The following is a 27,148-nucleotide window of genomic DNA, read 5'->3' on the forward strand; positions in this document are numbered from 1 at the left end:
ACTTTTTAATTGAGAGGGTAATTTTATCAATTCTTTGTCACAGAAACAGAGTGACTAGTTCTCTTAAGTGACCTTTTTAAGTTACCGTCTACTGACATCGATGTATGAAGTAGTTAAATGCCTTAATCATACTTTTTTCCCCTACTTACTTTGTGACCTTTTTTATTTAAGGAACTCTGCCCGGGTTTATTCTTTGATAACGTTAGCGTTTGTTGTGATGTTCAGCAACTTCAGACTTTGAAAAATAACTTGCAGCTGCCTCTGCAGTTTCTCTCCAGGTATGCTGACAAACAGCTTGAAATAACTAGTACTTTGTACTTTTTTTTAATTCATTAAAATAATATTAGCTATTTTTTGAGCTGACCTACAGTAGCATTTTTGAGACATTGATGTTAATGGAGAAAGCTTGTCCCCAAAAAAACTTCATGGGAATGGTTAAGAGAAACTTGTATTCAGGCAGAGGGGTTCTACTGTTCCACATTATGGGAATGTGAGCTCCCTTTTGTCAAGTCTGGATGCCACCCAAAGGAGACTTCATTCCACTGGCTATTTATTTTAAGGCCCTGTTTCTTAACCTCCCCCTCATAAACTCCCACCATCACAGATATTTTTGTTTTGACAATAGACTGCATTCAAATGACAGTGAGTCAAATTTAAATTTCCCCTTTTACAGCTCCCACCATTTCTGGTGGTAACCGGACAATTCCCTAAGTTTCTTTCTGACTTGTATGAGGACAGAAGAAAGGAATAAACAAGAGTGGTGAATTGCAGTTGGGAATGACAGGAGTTCTTAGGAGTGACATTTCATAAGGAAAAGCTAGAATAATTGTATACAGTTTGCACTTCTAAAATCCAGGATTCTCTGGTCCGGCTACATCCGTGGTCCAGCATCACCATGGATGTTCCAGGATCAGAGAGTCCGGGCGTGCTGCAGGGGAATGGGGCACAGCTCAGCTGGACTGTGAGTGGGGTGCAGGAGCAGGCACATGGCTCAGCTGGGTTGTGAGGGGGTGGGAGAGCTCAAGGCAGTGTGTGGCTCAGCTGGGCTGCAGGGGAGTGCGGGAGCAGGAGCTGGCTTGTGGCTCAGCTGGATTGCAAGGGGGAGAGGAAGTGCCAGGAGCCAGCGCATGGCTCAGCTGGGCTGTGGGGGGATTCAGGAAGCCTGTGGAGAGGCAGCAGGGGAGCCTGAAATGCCCTCCCCTCGTCCAGAAAAATCCCTAATCCGGGACCAGTTAGGTGCTGGACCAGGGAGGTCCAACCTGTAATTGGTAACTGCACTACTTAAACTTAAGTCTTGATAGGTAGAATAGTTTGCAAGGCTAAATGAATTATTAAAACTTGGGTCTTCAGTAGTTTTTGAAGGAAACTTTTTACCAGGAAAGGTAAATGTTTCTTAATCGAATCTTTGTGTTTTATGTGTACATACATGTATGGTGTTTAAGTGGCTTTTTTTCTCCTGCAGATGCCCATCCTGTTTTTATAATTTAATTAACCTGTTCTGTGAGTTGACCTGCAGTCCACATCAAGTCCACTTTCTGAATGTTACAAAAACTATCCCTTATTATGATCCTGTTACAAAGGAGAACAAAACCAGCATCACAGAACTAGAGTATTATATTGGAGAGAGTTTTGCTAATGGTAAGCAAACCCAGTTATGTTACTATAATTCCTGGGTATGGTGTATTGTGAATTCCTCATGTGCCATGTAAATTTTCAGGTAAACACTATTGTCTTTCTGATCATAGATTTCTTTCAATACGATAAGTATGTGTGTGAGAGCACAGAGATGCTCCTCTTGGTCATTTGACATTTGCCTGTAACTTAGAATATCTTTCTTGGCTCATGCAGTTGCCTAAAACTATAGCGATAGACTCCTTAGAAATTTTATTATAAGACGTTGCTTAAAATATTAATGTGAATGTAGAATTACAATAAAAAATGACCACCTCTGGTCTTTCTGAAGTGGTTTTGCATTATTGTTATATTTTGGTAGTGCCTAAAGGCCCAATGAAGATTGGGCCCCTATTGTGTTGGGCACTGTATAAGATATTAAAAAGAAATAGACCCTCTTCTGCAAGCTTTCGAAGAATTGTAAACTAAGTCTGTGGGGAACAATGAACATATAGTGGCTGCAAGGTTTATTATAGGACTAATAGCAAATTTATTTCAGTGTAAGAAATGAAGTCTAGATACTGCTGTAGTAAAGTTGCTCTGCTTTTCATAAAGCATTGCTACTTACAAAAGATAAAATGTACTAATGTTTTGTTAGTTTCCAATATTTGGTGGCCCCAGCTCTTACTGTTCAGGAGAGTTTGTGAATTTGTTCAAAGACAGACAGATGGACAGACACTTGAGTGCTCTTGCGCTCTATAATATAGATAAAAGGTTGAATGATAAAAATGTGCCTCGTGGTAGTTAGAGGGCCTCTTGAAATGTCACCTCTCCCCCCTTTTTTTAGAAACTCCGGGTTGAATGTCCTTAGAAGTTCCTCTGCTAAATACATTAGGATTGATAAACAGTTTTCCATCAGTTCTATCTCATTCCTCCTTCCCTAGTCTAGATGTAAACTCTGCATCTGCTGTTGAAAGCTTAAGATGTCTTCTGTAAAGAACTTACAATACATCTGGACTTCCAGAATTCAAAATGTAAAATCAGGTGTACAAATTGCATCATTTTGTTGTAATAGCATGGAGTTTTATATTTTCCTAATCACTTTTTTTCTAGCTATGTATAATGCCTGCAAAGATGTGGAAGCACCATCAAGTAATGATAAAGCATTGGGGCTGCTATGTGGGAAGGATGTTAAAGACTGCAATGCTACCAATTGGATTCAGTACATGTTTAGTAAGGAAAATGGACAGACTCCTTTCAGCATCATTCCTTTTTTTTCAGGTAAGAAATGGAACTCTCTCTCTTCTGTGGATGATGTGTGTCTTGAGCGCAGGTGTTTACACTGTTGTGCCAGTATATCCAGTCATGTATTAGAATAACATAAGAATAGTATATCACAGTAGTATACACGGTATAGCTTTATAACGCTGAAGTAAAGCACTTGTCTTGGCGTGTTGGTGAGTGTTTCTCAGTGTTGTGTTGAGAGCGATCACATTTACGCTGAAACAACATAGAATGGTAGATAATTCTTTTGATAGCAAACTTTGAGTCCTTCTAATTGCGTCCTTTTTATTCAGTAGTAAGAGCTGAGCTGTTTAAAAGGCAAGCAGTTTAAAAATCAGCAGTATTTATTAAGAGTTTAGATTTCAGAGGGTTTACTTGAGCTAGGAAAAGTGGTTAATCAGGGTGTTTTTAGTGAAGACAGACCGAACAAATTGGCCCTTATTCTCTAGAGGTTTTCACGTGCTAAAAATGTGTGTGGGAGGGTTTCTCCCATTTTATTAGCAACTTTTGGCCTAAGCTAGTGGTTTTCACCAGTGTAGCATTCTGAGGCACATATGCAGCTCTCTTTGTTATGCAGCCATGCAATATTTACCACCTGTATGTCCTGGACGATGTCGCATGGATCACAGCTGTATGCTGATTCAGCTGCAAACAGTGTTTGGATTGAGAACCATTTAGGGATGCAATAGTGTAGTTGATTAACTGATAAGCAAAAGCTTACAGGTTAATGCTCTAGAGCAGTGGTCCCCAATGTGGTGCCTGTGGGCGCCATGGCGTCCGCCGGGGCACTTATGTGCACCTGCTTAGTGACCAGGGCTGGCCTGAGTCATTCTTGCACCCCAGGTGCCTGGTGCACACGTGGCCATCGCGCCCGGCAGCCCCAAAAGGTTGGAGACCACTGCTCTAGACTACATGCATTCATCCCCTCCCCTGACAGTAATTTTTTTTTTTTTTTTAGCAGGCTGGCCAGCAGCCCTACTTAGTTCTGGCTTGCGACGGGTCCAGGACCTACGCCGGCTGTCGCTCTGCATTTCAGATACATTAGGAGCTAGGTGGGCAGGCAGTCCGGCTCATGCCAGGTCCAGGAGCTTAGACTCCCCTCTGCCCAGACAGGGGCTGCTGCCACTCTGTGCTGCTGCCTCTGTATCAGAGGCAGCAGCACAGGGTGACAGGCAGCTGGGCTGCAAGGGGAGCTATGTTTTTTAAACTGACTCCCCTCACGGACCAGCTCCCACCTGACACCCCATGCTACTGCCTCTGATACAGAGGCAGCAGTGCAGACTGGCAGGGGGCTCCTCGGCTGGCTGCTGGCTCCCCTTTCCTCCTCCCTCCTCCCCCCCCGTACCGTAGAATAGTTGAGTAACCGATAAGAATTTCATGAGGTTTACCCAACTATTCAGTTAACCAATATTTAACATCCCTAGAACCATAAGTGTAAGCACTTTTTCCCCCCTACATAGGAGTACAAATTTTTCCAGGTATCTTGAATTTGTACACTGTAAAATGTTACTTGTCTTAATGTTCTCACTTTGAGCACCAAAATTACTCTTAACAAATTTAACTTTTTAACTTACTACAGCAGTCTGATGGGGGTGTGTGTGTGTGTGTGTGTGTGTGTGTGTGTGTATATAAAAATAAAATAAATAATCTGTATTGCCAAAGTTAACAACTTTATTGTTTTATGATGTTGGATACTTAAAGCCCCTGCTTCTTTGGTCATTTGTTTATATGAAAATCTTAGCTTTCATATTTTAAAATAAATGTTTGGCCCTCATGGTTGTGGAGAATATTCTGAAAATGTAAACTAAGTGCATCCTGAAGGCTCAAAAATCAAATGGCAAATAGCTAACTATTTTGGTGGGGACTGATTTGTGAATTTTCAATATTTGAAGCCATATTGCTATTCCCAAAAATAAACACTGAAACAAAATGAAAGTTTCACATTTGTAACTAATTTCTCTTAGATATTTCTCTCCATGGAATGAGTCCTATGAACAATGCTACCAAGGGCTGTAATGAATCCACAGATGATGTTACAGGACCATGCAGCTGTCAGGACTGTTCCATTGTTTGTGGTCCCAAGCCTGAACCCCCTCCACCTGCTGCCCCTTGGCTTTTGCTTGGTTTGGATGCTATATATGTCATCATGTGGATCTCCTACCTGGGATTTTTACTTGTGTTTTTTGCAGTCATTTTTGGAGTCTGGTGTTACAGGTAAACAGACAATTCAAAAAACGTAACATTGATGCAAATAAACTACTCTCTTCTTAGTTTGTATTCTGGGAAAGTAAGCAAAGTATTTTATGTTCCTAACAATTTTGTTTTTCATGTACAGTGTATAGGAAAAGTGTATTACATTGTTGATAGCATTCCCCATATAGGTATATTTTAAAAATAATCTTGGATTAGAAATTGAAAATTGTCAGAAACTTAAACCTATAAATATGTGCTGTCGAATGTTTTCATCACATTAATTTGTATAACCTTGATCTCTTTTCATTTCCTGACTTAATGCATTTAAATTTGCATTAGTGTAGTTTGTTGGATTCAGCTTTCTTCCTTTTTTTTTCTTCTTTTTTTAAGAGCATCAGGGTCAGAAGGCATTCGTTATTTCAAATTGCCCACCTGAATAAGTTTGGAATCTGAAGTGAATGTGGGATAAGTTCACAGTAGGGATGTAATAGTGTAGTCGATTAACTGATAAGCGAAAGCTCATAGGTTAATGCTATAGACTACATGCATTTTCCCCCCACCCCTTGCCAGTAAATTTGTTTTTAGCACACTGGCCAGCAGCCCAATTCAGTCCCGGCTTGCATTGAGTCCTGGACTTAACCCCCTCTGTGGCTCTGCATTTAAAATGTATTAGGAGCCGGGCGAGCAGGCAGCCTGAATCAGTTCTGGCTCGTGCCAGGTCTGGGAGCTCGGATCTCTTTGCGCCCCCTTCCCCCCCCCCCCCCCAAGACAGGGGCTGCTTGTAAATGTAGAATATTCAACTAACCAATAAGAATTCATGTGATTAATCGATCATTCAATTAACCAATATTTAACATCCCTAGTTCACAGCTTTGTTTTGGCTGAGGACGGTTTTCAGCAAGGGGAGGTTAATAGCAGCAAAACACTAGATTTTTGTGAGGAAGCTGTTCTTGTTGGGATGCGTGCATACTTCTAACAGGAAAAAAGTTGGGAATTGTTAGAGGGGATGCTAGAATTTTCAGATAATTTGTGGAATTCTGTTGCAGTTATGGCAAAGAACTAAAAAATATCAGGCCACAAGCTATTTTAAGGAACTTGATTTTTCATTGGCCTTGCAAGGGAAAGATTAAAGGCTAGTGCAAAATCTCCTTGTGAGATTCTCAGTGAAATGTACTAACAAACACGTGTAGCAGCAGCTGTTGTGCCAAGTCAGGCCATGGAGAGGGAGGTTATCTAACCTCGTATATCTTTGGCATACATCCTGAAGTCTCAGTAAATAGCTCTTAACATGAATTAAAAATTATTTACACTTTCAGTTTGTTGTCCTTTGTAGATACTCTTTCCCACTGAAACTAGCAAAGTGTTAAATTTATAGGTTAGCTTTTTTTCTCCAGTGTAGTTGGGTTTTTTGGGAGGGAGCTAAAATCTGACAACTTTCAGTATAAAGTGTATATATGTTTAATTCTCCCATAATAGACATATGGCTAAAGAAACTTTTGTTAAACTCAGTGCTCTCTCCTACCTACGAACTTCCTTCAAAAATAAGTCACCTGAGGGTTGAGACAAAGCTTGGGAAATTTTTCAAGCTCAAAGAGGAACTCTTCAGAAAGTTACACACAAGTAAAAATAAACCTGTCTAGGGTTTTTTCCAAAAGACTTTCACCATTTCATCTAGACTATAGAGCCACCATTGATAACTATGCTATAGCAACAGTGACAGGGCATGTCTAGATGACATAGTGGGTACATCTACAATGAAATAAAAAATTCCTGGAAGAACTGTGGTTGACCCAGCTGACTTAGGCTCACAGAGCCAAGGCTGTGGGGCTAAAAATTGTAGTGTAGATATTCAGACTTCTACTGGAGCTTGAGTTGTGGAACCCTGCAGAGGGGATGGTCCTAGACCTCATACTTGAACCTGAGCCCAAATGTCCCCCCACAGCCATGAACTTGCAAGTCTGAGTTTTCTGAGCAAGGCCATCTGCAGTTGTTGGTTTCCTATTTGGACCCACTCAGTAGAGGGAAAACTCTAGAGACCTGTCGTCACTGGCTGGTTACAAAGAACTGTGGTAACAGTAGGGGAATTTTGTCCTTGTTGGCTTTCTAGATGCCTAGCGGTGGGAATAATAGAACTCCATGTATAACGTTTCACAAAAGCTCTTCTTGTAGCTGTAGAAGTCTAAATCTCTGACCCGTAACAATGCGAGACAGTGGATAGTGTAATAAACAATAACTGCCCTGTGACAAATGGTCATGAGTTGATTTCATCTCTGTTGAATTCTAAAAAATACCCTGAACTGAACTAAAAACAAAAGTTGTTGAACTGATGGTAAATATAACTGGCTTACTAAGCATTATCTCACAAATGGCTTTTCTACCCTTGGTACAATCAAATCATTGAAACTTGTAGTAGCGCAGTGTGAACAGACTAGCCCGTCTGACAAGTGTAAACTTGTACCTTGGCAGAGAACTCTGCAAAGTAGGGCTTGAGAGTAACAAACTGCAGCAGAAGAGTCCCCAGCAGGGATGTTTGATCAATTAGGTCTGACGTAGGTTTTGCATATATCCACTGAATATGATCAGCAATCTTAATAGAACTTTGTATTTGGACAAGATCTGCTACAACAGAAGCAAGTGCTTGCAACACATTGAGTGTAGGAAAGAACACAAAAAATTAATGTTCTGATCTATACTGGCTACTCGTTGACTTCTGGATTACAAAACTCTAAGTATCTTGACTGATGACTGTGACAGGATTAAGTGGATTTTGCTGATTCACTGAAGGCAATTAGCAACTCACTAAAACCATCTTTTCTTCCCCTCTCCCCTCCCCATATGGTATTGCAGCTGTTTTCTAAGGCAGCCTAGTAAATAGCCTGTGGATTTAACTGTGTGTGGATAGTGACTGTTGAATGACGGATGGAATTTACATCCCCGGTGGTCGTCTTGAGCTTTGATTTGGTTACTTTTGGGACATGCTGCGATATTATGTTTCCCCAGTTTGTGTGTGCGTGTATAAGTGAAATTCATTTTGGGGTTAGGAAGACTTTTCAGGGGAGAGCTTTTTAATGTTCCTACTATGCTAAGATTATTTTGATAGCCACAAGTGGAAAAGGTTTAAATAGCTATTGAACATGGAAATAGATGTGGTTCCTGTTATCTAACAAGATGCACAACATATAAAGGGTGGATGGCTAAAGTCACAAGGGAATGTATACAATATTTATTATGTATGCTTGGCTGTTTGTTTAGCTTCATGTGTGCAGCTTCATGTGTATAGACATTTCCTAGCTGCCTCTCCACCTAGCCATTACAGGATAGTGGTGGTCTTCCAGGTATTGCATCAGAGTTGGCTCTTGAAGAAAGTGTGTAAATATGGGTCTGTTCAAGGAAAGCTTAAATGGTAGTGTTTGAGAGTAGTACAGAGTAGGGTTTTTTTGGGAGCGGGGCGTGGGGGGGGGAGACTTGTCTTTATTTATTGCAAGAGAACCATATATATGCTCTGTTTTCTTTCTCTTTATTATTATTTTTTTTTTACAGAAAAAGGCATTTTGTATCCGAGTACACGCCAATCGACAGCAATATAGCTTTTTCTGTTAATTCTCGCCATGACAGCGGTACGTCTGGGGTTATAATGTTAGGGTTTGATTTAGTTATTTCCTTCTCTGAGATGTGGCCCACATGAGTCAGACATTTTAAGAAACCCAAAAGACTACATAGTTCAACATTCCTGCCCCAGTTCATCTCAATTTAGTTTTTCTTTACTTTCTTGATACTCTTCATGTCTGAGCTGACTTTAAATCTTATTCCTAAATTCTCTATAGAGACCCAGCTAAACTACTTTTTGACCTCATTTGGCCCATCATTGTGGATGGGGCCAATGGATAGTGGTTTGGCATATTTGGGAATAATTTTTACTTTAACTATGCTGTCCTAATCACAGGACAAAGAGAATCCTGTATGACCTAATGTGACTGTAACATTCTACAGATGTCCCAGACACACTTCAAATAAGTGCAAAATCTCCAATACCCATGACTGGGATGATTAGAGGCAACCCAAGAGTAGATGGGTCCACTATGAGCCATGTTTATAGACGACATGCTAAATCTAATTATGCCACAGTGACTTCCACATTTAGAAACTACTGTAGCTGGAACAGTATTTTGGCAGTCTTTCTCATGCTTGCCCCCCTCTGTTGATAAGACCTCTATCTCTTTTTAACCATAAACCAATTAAAAAAGTCTAATGCTCTCTAAGATTGTCTGGAAGCATCTGACTGGTTCACAAAATTACTGGGCAAGAAAGTAGTTAATATTAAGTGCTTGTATCTCGTGTTTACTCTTGTCTCTCCTGTTCCTACAGGCGAGGCTTCCTGTGGTGAAAGACTTGGTGAGAGGTTTGAGAACTGTTTAAGGCTCACATTCATGTCCTGGGGGGCTTTCTGTGTTCGAAATCCACGGCCTGTTGTTCTCTTCTCTGTCGTCTTTGTTGCCATGTGCTGTTCTGGCCTCATGTATATTAAAATCACTACAAACCCTGTGGACCTCTGGTCGTCCCCAAACAGCCAAGCTCGCAAGGAGAAGCAGTACTTTGACACTTATTTTGGACCTTTCTTCCGTACTGAACAACTTATTATCCGAGCCCCACACAGTAAGCCACACATCTACTCACCGTACCCATCAGGAAATGATGTACCTTTTGGGCCTCCGCTTGACAAAGACATCTTATACCAGGTAACCTGGGTTTTGTATGCCTGTCTGGGCAGAAGAGGGGTGAATGCAGAGTGTTTTGCAAAACTTGTAGGGTGTTAAAAGGGCTTAAAACCCAGCTGCATGCTGTTAATTATTTCCCTTACATGATTAGCTTTTCATGGAAACTCATAATATATGCTAATATTATACATTTCTAAAATGCATTGTCCTCCGAGTTAGCAAAAGACTGCAAGAACTTCTGATCTGCCTTTCAGCAAAGAGCTAATCACCTTTCCCCACTTCCCAGCCCATGTTTTAAATTTATGTACCTTCATTTCCAACTGCTCTGGACCACAGTATGTATTAGGGATCCTGATTAATCAGTTAAACATAATGTTTAACCGGTTAATTGATTAAATGGGATTTTACATCCTATAATGTGTGACACATACTCCTCTAGTACTTAAAATGAAAACCATGTTTTGCTTCATTTGCTGTTTGCTTATTTTTAAATGCACGATATCCAGCTGAGAAGTTGCCCAAAATGTCCTGTGACTCTTTAAAGTATTTGATCTTATACAGAGAAGAAAAATGCTCTTTCTGATCAACCCAAGTTTTGCTTGTTTCAGGTGTTAGGTTTGCAGAATGCTATTGAAAACATAACTGCTTCTTATGACAATGAGACTGTAATGCTGAAGGATATCTGCCTGGCTCCTCTTGCTCCCTACAATAACAACTGCACTATCCTGAGTGTGCTCAACTACTTTCAGAACAGTTACTCTGTTCTAAACCATTCAGTTGGGGATGAGTTCTTTGTCTTTGCTGATTACCACACTCATTTCTTGTACTGTGTCCGGTAAGCAGAGCACTTAAGTATATTCTTTAAAAATACTTGTGTATTGATGGACTCTTAAAATTGTGGGGGTTTTTTCCATTTGTCATGCTGTATCCGTGCTCATGCCAGTTATGCCTGAATTTTTGCCCCCTGGTTTGATAGTGCCATCTGGATTTGTACTTTTGAAGGGTAGTACAGCATAAGGATGTTAAGGACTAGTTGATTTCCCAGCCCCCTTGCTGCCTGTATCAGAGTCAGCAAGGGGGAGGAAAAAGGGGGTACTTCAAAGTGGCAGTGCCACACAGCTGATTCCAGGCTCAGCTATGTGGTGCTGCCCCTTTGAAATGCTGCTGCGGCAGCATTTGCATGGTGCCCGGGATCAGCTGGGGAGTGCCCAGCTGATCCAGGCTCCACGTGGCATTTCAAAGTGGCAGCGCAGCATAGAGCTCGGGGTCAGTGGGGGACTCGGATCCCAGAGGCATAGATCCCAAGCTCTATGTGGGTGTTCCCCGCCCCCTCCCCCAGGCTCTATATGGGTACTCTTCTCTTCCCCCGCCCCCCGGGGGATTTTGTACATTTCAAAGCTGGCACCCACGTGCAGCCTGGAGTCAGTGTGACTTCTCGCTAGCCCCAGGCTGCACGCACAGTTCCACATTCCTCCTTTGAAATGTACAAGAGCCCCAGCAGGGACTTGGTACATTTCAAAGGAGGAATGTGGAAGTGCCTATTGATCATCCGTCCACTACTCAACTAGTAAATTACTTGATATTTAGCATCCTTAGTACAGCATCTTTTTTCTGCATTTCCACATTTACCTGCCCTCCACTTGGGTTATTCTGTGTAATAGTGATGGGTGTAGAATCAGAGATCTTGTACAGGGGCTTGAGCAAGCCTTACCTACTGGTGGTAATGCTGAATATTCTTCAAATAAACAACCTGTAGATTCCTGTCTTTATTTCTTCAGGGCATTAAAGAGAGAAGAGTCTTTCAAAAGTATTTTACCTTTGATGTTAACAATCTTAAAAGCCTTCACCCTGAGAAATCTAGTTGTGGTTTTGAAGACTTTTTCAGCATATTATTTTTTAAATCATGATAAATAACCAACAGAACTTTTCACCTTGCAGTTTACATAATGAGAAAAGCAAATTTTTGTGCTCCATTTATAAATGTGAGGCGTTACTGCTCAGTCGCTCAGATACCCGAAGTAATCACTATAAACTGTATAGAAGTGTGTAAACTTTCAGTGCTGCTTCCCACCTCCAGTGATCAGATTCTGAAGGAAAAAAAAATCAATAAACTGACTTTTTTTAATCTTGCAGGGCACCAGCGTCTCTAAATGATACGAGCCAGCTTCATGATCCCTGTTTGGGAACGTTTGGTGGACCTGTCTTTCCATGGCTAGTGTTAGGAGGCTATGATGGTAGGTGTAATTGAGAACCGAGACACAAATGATATTCATGGATTTAAGGTTGATGCTTCTTAAATTAGAACTTTGCCTTTGTGCGTTTGTACAATTGTGCTCTGTTCCCCTTGTCTTTCATCATTGTGAATGCTTTCTATTTACTTGTGCCGTGGCCAGTTTACAGCACAGTATAAATGTACTCCAGAGAGTTAGGCTTGGGTAAATTGCTTGCTTGCAGAATGATTAGATAGTCAATATAATCTCAGGACTTTCTCATAGACTTTCACCAGGAGAGATTGAAAAAAACTGTTTCAGGAAGAACATTAATATTGTGGCATATTAGCAAAAAAATTGTAGGGGACATATGATGTCTCCTGAATTTCACCTGGCCTCTTAAAGGTCTCTGCATGTGTGTTTGGTTTATTGGAAATATTTAAAAGATTTACAGGGAAGAAATGAAGTAGACAAGTGTTTGAGGGATGGTGGGATACGCTCTGTTCTTTTGGATCACTTACACCATCTCCTCTGCTCTGTTTTAACATTGATGGAAAAGTAATTATTTTAGGGAAGTTTATAGACTGGGTAGGCCACCTATGGCACATGTGCCATAAGTATCACACAAGCCCACTTTCACTGGCATGCGAGCTTCTGCGCTGGATCCTTGCACCGGATCCATATGGGACTCTTTGGATTTTTAAATACTCTGTTGTTGTTTCCCCATCGTTTGGGGGAGGAAGGGGGAGAGAAGCTACTGAGAAATGGCTCTGTGTTCTGCCATTGTTCCTCGTGTGGCACAGCAGCAGAACTCAAAGGCAGCTCCATTGAAGCTTTGCCAGCAGGCAGCCAGGTCAGCTTCTGGTGGCGCACGGTTTTCGGCCACTCCACCGTCCACTGCCCCACCACCAAGTGCCACGTGACCGTTTCCTTCCCCCCACGGGACCAACTCTGGCAGTGGGGGGCCCCTGGTCCAGCCACACTGCTGCTGCCTTCTCCAGGCCATTTGTTCTTTGTTCCAGCAGCTGCTGTTACTGGGCAGATGGGTCCAAAGTAAAACCCAGCAGAGTTGCTCCTGGACCTCCATGCCTTGGAGCTGCTGCTTCAGCTCAGGCAGGGGCCACGTGGAACCCATCTGGGGTGCTGAAGGGTGGGGCATGCTTGGTCTCAGCAGGTGTGCTTCATGCATTGCTGTTGCTCTCTCGACCCTGCTGGGGGAGCAACAGTGAGCCTGGTCTGGCAGGGAAGGTCAGGGTTTCTTTACCCCCCCCCTTCCCCCACACACTGCGCCAGGATCCCTGCTGTGTGGAGGGGGGGTGCTGAGCTCCCCCTCTACTGTGGAAACAGCATCATGCTGTCTGGAGGCTTTCCCTGCTGCAAAGGAGCACAAAGCCAGGTAAGCGTGCCCCCCCCACACCCCTTTCCCCACCAGGACCCCCACCCGTACCCTGCTTCTGCATCCACTGTTACTCCTGTATCCTTCCTCCTGGCCTCACTTACTGCACTCTTTCCCTGGCCAGACATCCTACTCCCAGCTTACTTCTGCACTCTACCTCCCACCCAGACCTTGCAACCTCTCCCCCTTCTGCACCCAGATCCTGTACTCCATCCCTATCCACACACTGGCAGCTCTGTCCCGCACACTGAACCCCGCATTTTTGTCCCCACCTCAGATCCTAAGGGGGTCCATAAAATCCACTAACTTTATCAAACATGAGTTAAAATGTTCCATCTGTTTAATAATTTAAATTAAACCATTCTTCCTAGCTGCAGCTGGTTCAGAAAATATGGTCGCTGTACCCAGCCTACCTCTGCCTACCCCCTTCCCCAGTGCACAGATTCGTAAATAGAATTGAATAAGTTAAATCTTGCCGCACCGCTTCGGAAAGGTTGCCGATCCCTGTTATAGACACGTGGGACTAGGAGGGATGGATTTTTTTTTTTTTCCTTCCAAAAGAGCACTCTGGCACCTCCAAAATAAAATTTGGGCCTATTCACTATCCCAGTGTCCCTTCTGAATATTTAGTGAGTGTGATAAGGTAGGATCAAGGAGAATCTGATCATAGTCCTTTCTGCCAAGAACATATATGTGATAAATGTGCATGCTGAGAAGTGTGTGTGCGTGTGGTTTTTTTAATTTTTTTTAATTGCTCAGTCTTGTTCATTTTAGATAAATGGTAGCTTTGCTAAGGAATCAGTTTTTGTACAGGTTAATATAATATAATATATAATTCTGTTCCTTTTGATTTTATTTTCTATTGTGACACAATTTCAATGGGGGTGAATGAGTGCTGGTCACTTATGCGCTAGATTTATAGGCATAATACCCGTTTGAATTGGTTATTTAGGTTATGAACTACTCCAGGATTACCTTTCTTATTAGTTTGTGATATCACACGTGGCAAATAAAGGACATTTCTCTTTGGATGAACTCCAAAATTCTCAAGCCCATGTGCTGCTGTAGATTTTCTCTGCACTAGTTATGGGTGCTTCAGACATCTGAGGAGTGGTTACACGTGACTTGGTATGTTGGATTCAATGGGATACCAGAGACAGGAAATGAGCTGCTTAAGAGAAACCCCCCCATTAAAATCATAGAGAAACTTCAAAAAGTGCTTTGACTTCTACACAAAGAGAGAGAGATCTGTGTTCTCCCTCCAACCTCTTCCTTTTTACTTACAGGTGAAAACTACAATAATGCGACAGCTCTTGTCATTACCTTCCCTGTCCGAAATTACTACAATGATACACACAAGCTGATGAGAGCTCTGGCCTGGGAAAAAGAGTAAGTTTCTTATAATTAAGATTAGACTGCGACAGTGAGAGAGCTCTGAGTTTAGCAGAGTTCTCAACATACACAGTAATATTCTAAATATACACTGAGAGCACAGAATGCTTCTGTGAATAAATGTGAAGTGTCACATTGATTTAGGATCAATTGTATCAGCAATCATATAAAGCTGAATCAAATATGAGCTTTCACTTTCTGTGTAACTTGTTTAGTTCTGATGAGATCCTTGTTTGGCAAACACAAATGATGAGTTGTATCTGCTCTTGTCAGCAAAGTGCTATTGGGTAACTGATTCTTGTGAAAACATTTATATATGTCTCACTGAAATAACTGTCAGTTCAGACTACTGCAGTTTCACAGGCAGATTTACTTCAATGGGTTGTAGCAATCAACCTTGTGAATCTTTTTAAAATTGTCTATATTTGAAATTAAATTAAATTTCTCCTCTGCCATAATATAAAGAAGCAAAAGGCCAGTTTGCTTTCTCCTTGAATAATTGTCCTTGTCACATCAAGGAACTGAGATTGGATTTACAAAGACAAATGTCAGTTCTGTATCAACATTTCACTGAGAGAATAAGTTATAAGAAAAGTATATTTGTGGAAGATGAGACTGGGAAGGAGAGTGCATTTCTAATTGGTGTGTTAGTGGTTTAGCTTCATAAACTCCTCAACTTCATGGTTTTGGGGCTGAGGAAGCAAATGGCTTCTCTAAACACATGTTTACCAAGAGAGATGTTTAACTTATGCAACTTTCTGCATAAGCACTCTTACACTGGTTTAAACCTGGCTTACGGATGCAAGCCAAACTGATATGAATGTCCACAGAGTTGTACCCGTTTTTATAAAGATGTGGTGTTAAACCAATTTATTTAAATTGGTGCAATTCTATGTAGTCCAGCCTGACAGTCAGGTATTTGGTGCTAGGAAATGTTTCAAAGTTTTAGGATACAGATTTGTCAGATACTTAAATCATGTCTTCCACTTCTTGCACAGCACCAGCTGTTACAAAGTGGGGGCTGGGGAAAATGGGAAGTGTTTGAGATGTTCGTGATAAAAGTGGGAGATATAGGGAAGTGAGTTGACTATTATGTGCTCTTCTTCAGAAGGGGTTGATATGTCCCACTTAACATTAAAGACTTCTCTTGATGTTTTTAATCCTTTCCCTATCATCTCAACTCTTTCAAGGGGTAGGTATACCATACCTTGGTTTGAAATGTGTGTCTCTTCCTTAGCTTGGCATTTGTAAGAAAATACTTATTTTTCTTTTCAGGTTTATCAGCTTTGTGAAAAACTATCAGAATCCAAACTTAACCATTTCATTCTCTGCTGAACGGAGTGTTGAAGATGAGATAAACCGTGAAAGTAAAAGTGATATCTATACTGTTGTAATCAGCTATGCCGTCATGTTTCTGTACATTTCACTAGCCTTGGGACACATCAAAAGCTGCGAAAGATTTCTGGTATGCTTAGTTATCTTGAAAATAATACAAAACATAATCATAATAACTTTTGTGTGTGTATATGTAGCACCCAGTGTTTAACTTACTTTAAATGCTAATATTTGTAACACTTATTTTCTTAAATAGTCTAATCTCACCTTTGGTTAGTGGAGTTGGCATTATTAGAAAGCTTCCCATTTGTTTCCTTATTTGTGTCTTACCAGAGTGTTCTGGGATACAAATAGCTTCTATCTTTCTAAGAATCCTAGGCCTAAAAAGCGACCTCTAGTCTTTTACTGGACTAAATGACTCTTGAGAGAAGGAACTAGGAAATCATTGTCCCACTTAATTTCTTTTCCTTCCATCATTATCTTCCCCTTTAAAAAATGTTGTAATTAATTAAGGTATTTTAGTTCTTTTTGAACCAAGACCTATCCAATTAAGTTCAGCTTTACTCTTCAGTTTCAAATAACATCCTGAGTGTTTAAAAGGGACCATGGTCAAGGCAGCCTCAGTGAAAATAAGTAGTTTTACTAATTAATCTCATTCTGAGAATGGGAGATACTTTTCACAATGTTCTGATTGGACTGGCTTTGACGTGTATATTTTAATTACAGTTAATACGGTGTATGTTCTGTTTTTGTTCACTTGTCAGGTGGATTCAAAAATCTCTCTGGGCATTGCAGGCATCTTGATCGTATTGAGTTCAGTAGCATGTTCTCTGGGTATCTTCAGCTATTTTGGAATCCCGCTAACATTAATTGTCATTGAAGTCATTCCATTTTTGGTGCTGGCTGTTGGGGTAGACAACATCTTCATTATAGTCCAGGCATTTCAGGTATTATGATGACCCCTTCCGTTTGTAATGTGTGCATTCTATATTGGCTCTTACCTTGGGGCAGGGCTACTCAACTTTGGAAGCCTTGGGGGCCACAATGATATTCACAGCACATGCCGAGAGCCGCAAGTGTGGTTGCATATACATGCAAATATATATGCAAATAGCTTATTTCACACTTACGGGCATAAATACAAAGATTAAGGCAAGACTGCACAACACCCACGCTCCATTTAAGTCAGTTCTGCTGATATTAATAAAATGCATCTGTAATCCCTGATGAGTGAACTACTTTTCCTTAAACAGAGAGATGAGCGTCTTCCAGGTGAAACTCTGGATAAGCAGATCGGCAGAATCCTAGGAGACGTGGCTCCTAGTATATTGCTCTCATCTTTTTCAGAGACGGTAGCATTTTTCTTAGGTAAAAATTTAGTCTTTTTTTTTTTTTTTTTTTCTGTGCTTGGAGATGCTGCACTGTACCTGTTGCACTGTATATTGTTTGTAAAATGCTTATCCAAGTAAAATGAAGTATATTAGACACAATAAATTGACACCCCTGCCTGGTTGGATTGATTGCTGCCCATCGACCCAGTGGTTAGTGAAGACCTACCCTTACAGTGAAATATATCTAACTCCACCTCTGCAAAGTAGGCATTATCCTCAATTTGCATTGAGAATACTGTGGTGCACATGAGGCAAAGTGACTTGCTTATCATTGCACTTACAAAATACAGATTTAGAAAATTGCCCTTTGAGTGGAGAAACTGGCTAGCTAGATGTATAGTTAGTTGCAGGAGTGGGAAGATGGACTCTTAAACTCATTATTTCTGTCTTAAAGAACTTAAATATTCCCTCTCATCACAAACTCCCTGTAGAGTTTATAGCCTTCTCCAACACTATAACAGGGATGCCTTAACTGGCGTAAAGGGATATTTCAGGTCCTATTTTGTGCAGCCACTAGATTAGACTGAAGTTTCCAGTGACTGTTAACAATATTTTCCCACAGCACCTGCATGAGAGTGGACAGGAAGGCTTGGCATAGAGCTGCCTTATAGTATCCCACTTGATTTACCCCTTACTCTAGGAAAATCATCCACTGGCAAATCAGCCCTAGGGCTACTCCCACATACTGGTGAATTAGGCTGGCTGTGTGTTAATATGTGTGTTATTTTGGGATTGGGACAGAGCTAATGTTCTGACCCTCTTTTTTTTTTTTTTTTTTTTTTTTTTTTTTTTTCCTCCTCCTCCTCTCAGGGACTCTGTCCACAATGCCAGCTGTCCGCACTTTCTCTCTTTTTGCTGGAATGGCTGTGTTCATAGACTTCCTTCTTCAAATTACCTGCTTTGTAAGTCTCTTGGGATTGGACATTAAGCGTCAAGAGGTGAGTCTACTGTCATTCCGATTCCACATATTGCTACACAATATTTGGTGGTGACTGCATTAATTCTAATATGTTTCTAATTCTAATTATTTTCCAGAGAAATCAGATGGATATTCTGTGTTGTTTCAAAGGTGGGGAAGAAGAAAGAGTCCAGCCCTCTGAGAGCATCTTGTTGCTATTCTTCAAAGACATATATTCTCCACTTCTGCTTAAAGATTGGATGAGACCAATAGTGGTATGTACACCTTTTCTTATAGTGAGACTTGACCAATAAATTTTTTTGAACCAAATACAGATAATTCAAGAAAACTGAGAACTGTCTTAGAACTAGAGTTGCTGTTTAATTTTTACAGTATTGTATACTTTTCCAAAAATAATTGTTGCTCTTGTATAAAGTATTTAGTAATTGATATTGGGTGCATTTGTCACAAGTAGAAGTAAACATTTTTCTTTTGGATTTGGATACTTGAGCCAACTTCCATTTAAACTCTCTAGAAAGACTTCCATTGACTTAACTAAGGGTATGTCTACACTACCACCCTAGTTCGAACTAGGGTGGTAATGTAGGCAACCGGAGTTGCAAATGAAGCCCGGGATTTGAATTTCCTGGGCTTCATTTGCATATTGCCGGGCGCTGCCATTTTTAAATGTCCGCTAGTGCGGACTCCGTTCCCCGCGGCTACATACGGCACGGACTAGGTAGTTCGGATTAGGCTTCCTATTCCGAACTACCGTTACTCCTCGTGGAACTAGGGTGGTAGTGTAGACATACCCTGAGGGTCTAAATCTCTTAGTCCCCAGTACCATTTACTACTGATATGGTTAACTCTGTGTGTCGTTGGCATTCCATAGTCAGTAATACGGTAGTGTATTTAATTTGGGCTTTGACACAACCTTCCCTGTGAGATGAAAATGACTCTTCATGTTTCTGCATACAAATCAAACATAGTATACTTATTCTGGAAGTTTACAGCATGGCAGAAATATAATGGATGACTGATTTTCTAAAATTAGAAGTATTAAGGCATGGAGTCATTGTGTAGGGCTGGAGAAAACTTTAAAACTGGTGTGTTATTTCTTACAGATATCCTTGTTTGTGGGCATTTTGTCATTCAGCATAGCAGTTGCTCACAAAGTAGAGATTGGCTTGGATCAGTCTCTTTCAATGCCAGATGTAAGTGATTTTATTTTATTTTTGCAGAAGGGAATGATTTAATCGGTACCAAGTAATTGAAACGTATCTTATACCTCTGACTAGACAAGCTATCATGTAACTGTTCCTCAGCATTAACAACGTACAGATGACAACTATTGACAGACTGAGTTGTTTCAGAGATTTAACTCAAGTTTTCTTTTCTAAGGACTCCTATGTAATGGATTACTTCAATTATCTCAGCAAATACCTGCATGCTGGTCCTCCTGTGTATTTTGTTCTAGAAAAAGGGCACAACTACACGTCTTTGGAGGGGCAAAACATGGTGTGTGGTGGAGTGGGGTGTAATAACAATTCACTCGTGCAGCAAATCTTCAGTGCAGCAGAGATTGACAGCTAGTAAGTGCAGCATTTTTCTCCTACTAATCTCTAGAATAAGTATTATAGCTACATTGCCCAGCACGTCATCTTACAAGGAACACTGCAACCCAAGCGGAAACAGGAAGTTTTCCATGGTGGGATGCTGCTCTGTACTGAACTTTTTGGAAAGCATGAACAAAAAATGCTCTGCAGTTTTCCAGAACAAGATTGAGGGGAATTTTTTTGTTTATAAAATCCTACTACAATGACAGTGCCTCCATGCTTTGGAGTGGGTATCTAAAATTTTGTGATGCATTAGCTTTGATGTCCGAGACATGCCCTCCTGCTGATCCCATGAAAAATCCCACGTTTGGCAAAGTTAAGACCTGCTCAGTTAGAGCATGGCAGCTTAATCTTCAAAGATTCCATTTATATCTTGCATGCTCCAGCTTGTGACCGCAGGGGCTAAGCGGGACTTTTCCTGCAATTGTTGCTCCCAGCTTGCATAGTGTTGGTCTCAGGAACCGAGAGGAATTTTTTCCCTCTGTTCTTGATTCATCTGCTGATGTCTAGGCAGCATGGAGAAGGAAGTGGTCTGGTGTCAAATGCAAAGTGGACAAGAGGCAACTGGGGCTGTGGTTGTCCAGCCTTTCCAGGGGTCTGGACCCCTTTCAGATGTCTGAAGCCTAAACCCCAGGGCTGAAGCATGTAACTTAGCTTTGCACAGCCTCCTAAGGGGTGGGGTCCCGGGCAATGGCCCTGCACTTGGGGACCTCCCATCACCTGTTCTGTGACCTGCAGGTTGAGGAACACTGATCTAGATGAGTTGAAGTCTCCCTTAGCAGATCTGTGTGCCCCCACGGTAGCAGAGAATGACTGTTTTGGAGCGTGGTGGAGGGTGTTTGTTGCCCAGTCAGTCCTCTCTCTCCCCTGCCTGCATGCTCCCAGGCCCAAAGAGACTAGTACTGGGAAGCAGAAGAGTGGGGACTGTGGTGGGGAGAGGTTGAGATTATGAGGAGCCTGGGAGGGAGACTGGTGTCTAGATAGGGAGCCTTGAAGCAGAGGGACTAGGATGAGGTATCTTGAGTGGGTGAGATGGGGATTGGCGGGGTGAGGAGTCTTGGATGAGGAGCTAGAATTGGATGGCAAGAAGAGAACATGGGGACAGGGCAGAACACACTAAGTACCACTAGAACATTCTCCCCTCCAGAATCTGGAGGGGAACCCAAAATTCCTGTTGCTCACCACACCTCTGCTGTCAGCAAATTTCACATCTCCATCCCTCCCCCACTAATGCTAGTCCTTGTAAAATATAACCTGGTATTCCCATGGGCTCCAGTGGCGGAGGGCTGTTCTGTGCTGTGGATCTAATGATGTTGAACCATGTGAAATATTTACCTCCACAGTGCTGGAAACTTGTGTGTTCCTTTTTTTAAAACCTGGCTTGTGTATAATTTCCTGTGTTAGAAGAATCCTGGTGTGAAGTCAAACACTTTTTAGGAAATGCCAGAATTAAGATTGTGTCACTTACACCATTGATAGGTATGGTCTCCTTTGTATTGTGTTTCAGCACAAGAATAGGTTTTCCCCCTTCTTCATGGATCGATGATTATTTTGATTGGGTTAAACCGCAGTCTTCCTGCTGCAGAGTCTACAACACTAGTGGACAGTTTTGCAATGCATCAGGTACTGTGCTTCCTTTTTAATGTTTCTGATGGTGTTTTAATCATATTTACAAAAGTTTTTCAAATATTTTCTTCCAAACAAAGACTAGAATCTGCCTTTTATTTGATGTCAGTGTTCAACCTGCTTTGTGCAACTTTTTTTAATGGGGTGAGGTGTGCTTTTCAATTCTTTTCCATTCTGGAATTATTGCCATTTCTGGAAGGAGGGTAAATTTTAATTCAGTTTAAATGTTAAAAGGCTGTGTGGTGGTTTTTTTTTTTTTTTTTTTTTTTTTTTTTTTTTTGAAGATGCCTTTTAGACAATACTGTTCCCAAAATAACTAACTGGCTTATGAGCTGCTTTGATCCTTACTAGATCTAGTTAATACAGTCAGCAGTTTATTGCCCTCATGTGTCTTGAAAATTGAATGAAAGAATGTCTGTCTGTCTGCATATGTCTGTCTATTCAAGAACTCCTAATTGGTAAGAGCTAGGACCACCATATTCGGTATACAGCTTCCTCTTACCATAACTTAAAGCAAGGTAAAGGTTTGGTTATACCAAGAAAATGGGATGTATCTGGAGTGGGATAGCTTCTCATAAACCATACAGAAAAGAGAAACAATCACCAGGCAAGTGAAAGGGGCTGGCTGAGGAGATTCCACTCACCCCCAGTCTGGGAATGCCCAAGCCCTGAGCCTCTCTCTCTCTCCCAAGACACCTTTTATGGAAGATGGAGGGGGGGGGGGCTGAAACCTCGCTCTGTCCCGATTCATACAGGAATATGGCTGGGTGTTCTCATTTGTCAGGGAGCCAGGCGAAAGTACACAGTTTGCTGCATTCCTTACTCTGGCTGGGGAACACCGGGACCAGATGAACTTGGTCATATACCTCTCCTCTGGCTTTGCTCGCTGGAGCAGCAGCTGCCATGGAGAGGCACTTCTCACCTGGCCCCTAGCGGCTGCAGTGAGAGCCATATTACCCCACAGCAGTGATTCAAATGAAACACACATTTTCATTTTATTTTCCAAAACTTGAAAATTGAGTTAAGGATCTGAGGGAGATGGGGAGGGAGTGTGTGCTACATTCTCTAGCAGTTAGAGTTTTTAGAGTTGGATGAGCCCTTCAAATCACTGAAGTGAAACGGAGTATAGTACAACATGCTGCATTCTGGCTGATATTGAGTGCTTTTTCTGTTTTCTGCTCTTGGTTTTATTTTCCAGTTGTTGATATATCTTGCGTCCGTTGCCGTCCACTGACCCAAGAAGGCAAGCAGAGGCCTCAGGGTGAAGACTTCATGAAATTTTTGCCAATGTTCTTGTCTGATAACCCTAATCCGAAATGTGGGAAAGGGTATGTGGCAATATAGTGAACCAGTTTCATTTGCTCATTTTCAACAGAAATTAAATAGGATCCAACAGTGACATGAGTTTGTATTTATGAATTGTATACTCCACACCCAAGCCGCTGGGTACAGTCTTGTTTTATTTTAAAAACATGCTGAAATACAGACTTAAAACCAGCAAATCCTTGTTGTGCCCCTGTGAAGCAAAGTTGTGGGAAGAGAGAAATGTTCTGCTATCAGTTAAATGATCCTTAATCCCCCCCCCTCCTCCTCCCAAATTAAGTACAGTTTCCCAGACAAGATAACTAAGACAAAAGAAAATCTGATACTTAAGTGATTTTTTTTGTGTGTGTTGGGGGGTAATCTTGTATTTCAGGAATATCTTCTCATATGACTGTATAACCCATAGCCTGTATTATATAGGTTTGCAGAGAGTTGGATTCCTCTGCTATTTGTGTTATATTGAGAAATCCCACTTCTTGGCATCACAATGGTGGGGGCTGATCCTGTTGCTTATCCAGGAAGTAATTCAGTTCTATTTCATTTATAGAGGACATGCTGCATATAGCTCTGCTGTCAACTTCATAAACAATAATTCTGTTGGAGCTACTTACTTTATGACTTACCATACAGTGCTAAAAACCTCAGCTGACTTCACTGATGCCATGAAAAAAGCACGGATGATAGCAGATAACATTACTCAAACCATGGGTATCAAAGAGAAGAATTACCGTGTGTTCCCTTACAGGTATGTGGATTTTTTTTTTCCCACTCTAGGAATGTGTGTGAATAGTAACTTTGGACAGAAAACAGGAGGAGGTGCATGTTGTATTGAGAGTTAAGAAAGAGTCTTAAAGTCTTTTACTTTTTACTGTGATTAGCAGATGGAAATCATAGAATACTAGGACTGGAAGGGAGCTTGAGAGGTCATTGAGTCCAGTCCCCTGCCCTCATGGCAGCACCAAATACTGTCTAGACCATCCCTGATAGACATTTATCTAACCTACTCTTAAATATCTCCAGAGATGGGGATTCCACAACCTCCCTGGGCAATTTATTCCAGTGTTTGACTACTCTGACAGTTAGGAACTTTTTCCTAATGTCCAACCTAAACCTCCCTTGCTACAGTTTAAGCCCATTGCTTCTTGTTCTATCCCCAGAGGCCAAGATGAACAAGTTTTCTCTCTCCTCCTTATGACACCCTTTTAGATATCTGAAAACTGCTATCATGTCCCCCCCTCAATCTTCTCTTTTCTAAACTAAACAAACCTAATTCCTTTAGCCTTCCCTCATAGGTCATGTTCTCTAGACCTTTAATCATTCTCGTTGCTCTTCTCTGGACACTCTCTAATTTCTCCATCTTTCTTGAAATGCAGTGCCCAGAACTGAACATAATACTCCAATTGAGGCCTAACCAGCACAGAGTAGAGCGGAAGAATGACTTCTCGTGTCTTGCTCACAACACACTTCTTAATACATCCCAGAATCATGTTTGCTTTCTTTGCAACAGCATCACACTGCTGACTCATATTCAACTTGTGGTCCACTATAAACCCTAGATCCCTTTCTGCTGTACTCCTTCCCAGACAGTTGCTTCTTATTCTGTATGTATGAAACTGATTGTTCCTTCCTAAGTGGAGCACTTTGCATTTGTCTTTATTAAACTTCATCCTATTTACCTCAGACCGTTTCTCCAATTTGTCCAGGTCATTTTGAATTATGACCCTATCTTCCAAAGCAGTCGCAACCCCTCCTAGCTTGGTATCATCTGCAAACTTAATAAGCATACTTTCTATACCAATAGCTACATCGTTGATGAAGATATTGAACAGAGCCGGTCCCAAAACAGACCCCTGCAGAACCCCACTTGTTATGCCTTTCCAGCAGGATTGTGAACCATTAATAACTACTCTCTGAGTACGGTTATCCAGCCAGTTATGCACCCAAGTTGTATTTACCTAGTTTATTGATAAGAATATCATGCGAGACTGTATCAAATGCCTTACTAAAGTTTAGGTATACCACATCCACTGCTTCTCCCTTATCCACAAGACTTGTTATCCTAGTAAAGAAAGCTATCAGATTGGTTTGACATGATTTGTTCTTTACAAATCCGTGCTGGCTGTTCCCTATCAGCTTGCCACTTTCCAAGTGTTGTACATTTCAAAGGAGGAATGCAGAACTCATCCACTGGCCCTGGGCTGCACACGAAGTCCCGCTGACTCCACACTGCATGCGAGTGTGCTTGCTTTGAAATGTACAGGAGTCCAAAGTGGAGCCTCTTGTGCACTCCAAAGTCATGGAGCCTAGGGTCAGCAGGGGACTCAGAGCTGCACTGCTGCTCTGAAATACCATGTGGAGCTCGGGCCAACTGGGGATTCCCCAGCTGACCCTGGGCTCCACAGTGCTACACCTTTGAAATGCCAAGGTGGTGTTAAAAGGGGCAGCTGCCGCACAGCTGAGCTGGTGATGAGCTGTGTGGCAGTGCCCCTTTGAAATGCCACCCTGGTGTTTCAAAGGGGCTTGGCATAGCATTTCAGTGGAAACTGGGATCAGCTGGGGACTCTACAGCTAACATTGGTATTTTAAAGGGGCAGCGCCGCACAGCTGAGCTGCGGATCATCTGTGTGGTGGCTGCCCCTTTGAAATCCTGCCTTGGGGTTTCAAAGTGGCAGTGCTGCACAGCTGATCCCTAGCTCAGCTGTGCAGTGCTGCTGCTTTAAGTACCCCTTCTCTCTCCCCCCCCCCCACTCCCTTTGCTGCCTCTGTTAGATAGAGGCAACAAAGGTGGGGAGAAGAGGGGGAGAGGTCAACTAGTCCTTAACATCCTTCTCAGCCATATGTCCTATGATTTTCTTTTTCCTATCTGAAACTCTAGAAGGCTCTGGAGCACCCATTCAGGAACTTATGCATGGTTTTAGGATTTTCCTTTTGATGCCACTATTTCTTCACTTTATCTTCTGCTGCTCCCAGTCCTTTAAAACCTGTATCTTTTATATTACTTGTACTGAACTTCTGAGTTCACATGATTCAGTGCTCTAAATTCCTGCTTGCTAATTATTGCTCTCCTCTACTTTCCTGACCTTTTCCTCACAATTTGGAAAAAGTATCAGGGTTCTTTCTTCATTCTAAAGTCCCTTTGTATGTAAACAAAAGACCTCTTTTTAATGCCTAGAGGAGAAATTTCTTGCTCCTCAAACCTGTTTAAAACAGCTGATGAAATGGAATTAAAATTGACAATTTGCAGTAAAACTTATTCCTGTGATTCATTTGCCAGCTTAAAAAAACTTGAAAGAATCTTTTAATTCCAGAACATTAGTATTTCATGAAATTCAGTTTAAGATTTAGCTTTATCTGTATTTGATATAATCTTTATTGCCCTGTTCTTAAATAATTTTTTTTTTAAAAAGCAGTGAGGAAAATAGTCTCTCCCCCCGTCCCCCCATACCCCTGAGTTTAAGAAAACAAGTTTGTTTCTTAGTCTGGTTCCTCTGGTATTCTCTGGCTATGTTTACACTTAAAATGTTACAGTGCATAGCTGTTGCGCTTCAGTGCGGGCAGTATGGTGATGTGAGGTGGGAGGGGAGCTGCTGTAGCTGTAGTTAATTGATCTCTGAGGTATTTGCTAGGTTGATGGAAGAATTCTTCTCTTGACCTACTGTGGTCTACCTCCAGGTTTAGATCAACTTAACTAGCTCTCAGGGTATGGATTTTCATCTAACTTTTCAATGTAGTTAGGAAAAATATATTGTGGATTTGTACAAACCTCAGTAACTCACTTATGCAACCAAGAATCAGTTCCTAAACAGTTTTAACCAAATAGATGGCTAATTGTCTCTCTTTTCCACAGTGTGTTTTATGTCTTTTATGAACAGTATCTGACAATTGTGCATGACACCATCTTTAACCTCTGCATCTCCCTGGGATCAATATTTTTGGTGACAACTGTGTTGCTTGGCTTTGAAGTGTGGGCTGCTATGGTGGTATCCATTACTATTGCTATGATACTAGTCAACATGGTTGGAATGATGTGGCTTTGGGGCATAAGCCTGAATGCTGTTTCACTGGTTAACCTTGTCATGGTAAGGGGTGTTTGTGTATTTAAAGAGACTATAATGTTCTCTGTACAGAGCATGGATGGAAAATCGACTTGAATTACAT

At 41.5% G+C, this 27,148-nt stretch overlaps 1 protein-coding gene across 1 annotated transcript in view; it reads left to right on the forward strand.

The window, feature by feature from the left end:
• Positions 1 to 27,148, forward strand: part of NPC1 (NPC intracellular cholesterol transporter 1) — a 47,273-nt gene that overhangs the window by 14,716 nt on the left and 5,409 nt on the right. The window contains exons 3-22 of the mRNA XM_075920863.1: positions 172 to 278; positions 1,463 to 1,638; positions 2,725 to 2,892; positions 4,860 to 5,109; positions 8,629 to 8,705; positions 9,454 to 9,824; positions 10,412 to 10,638; positions 11,937 to 12,037; positions 14,696 to 14,798; positions 16,077 to 16,266; positions 16,901 to 17,083; positions 17,390 to 17,504; positions 18,338 to 18,465; positions 18,563 to 18,700; positions 19,550 to 19,639; positions 19,827 to 20,017; positions 21,549 to 21,664; positions 22,866 to 22,995; positions 23,538 to 23,735; positions 26,838 to 27,069. Of these exons, the coding sequence (XP_075776978.1) occupies positions 172 to 278; positions 1,463 to 1,638; positions 2,725 to 2,892; positions 4,860 to 5,109; positions 8,629 to 8,705; positions 9,454 to 9,824; positions 10,412 to 10,638; positions 11,937 to 12,037; positions 14,696 to 14,798; positions 16,077 to 16,266; positions 16,901 to 17,083; positions 17,390 to 17,504; positions 18,338 to 18,465; positions 18,563 to 18,700; positions 19,550 to 19,639; positions 19,827 to 20,017; positions 21,549 to 21,664; positions 22,866 to 22,995; positions 23,538 to 23,735; positions 26,838 to 27,069 (3,291 nt within the window). The remainder of the gene's footprint in view (positions 1 to 171; positions 279 to 1,462; positions 1,639 to 2,724; positions 2,893 to 4,859; positions 5,110 to 8,628; positions 8,706 to 9,453; positions 9,825 to 10,411; positions 10,639 to 11,936; positions 12,038 to 14,695; positions 14,799 to 16,076; positions 16,267 to 16,900; positions 17,084 to 17,389; positions 17,505 to 18,337; positions 18,466 to 18,562; positions 18,701 to 19,549; positions 19,640 to 19,826; positions 20,018 to 21,548; positions 21,665 to 22,865; positions 22,996 to 23,537; positions 23,736 to 26,837; positions 27,070 to 27,148) is intronic.

This window comes from Pelodiscus sinensis, chromosome 2 (assembly GCF_049634645.1).
Source record: "Pelodiscus sinensis isolate JC-2024 chromosome 2, ASM4963464v1, whole genome shotgun sequence".
Lineage (NCBI taxonomy): Eukaryota > Metazoa > Chordata > Testudines > Trionychidae > Pelodiscus > Pelodiscus sinensis.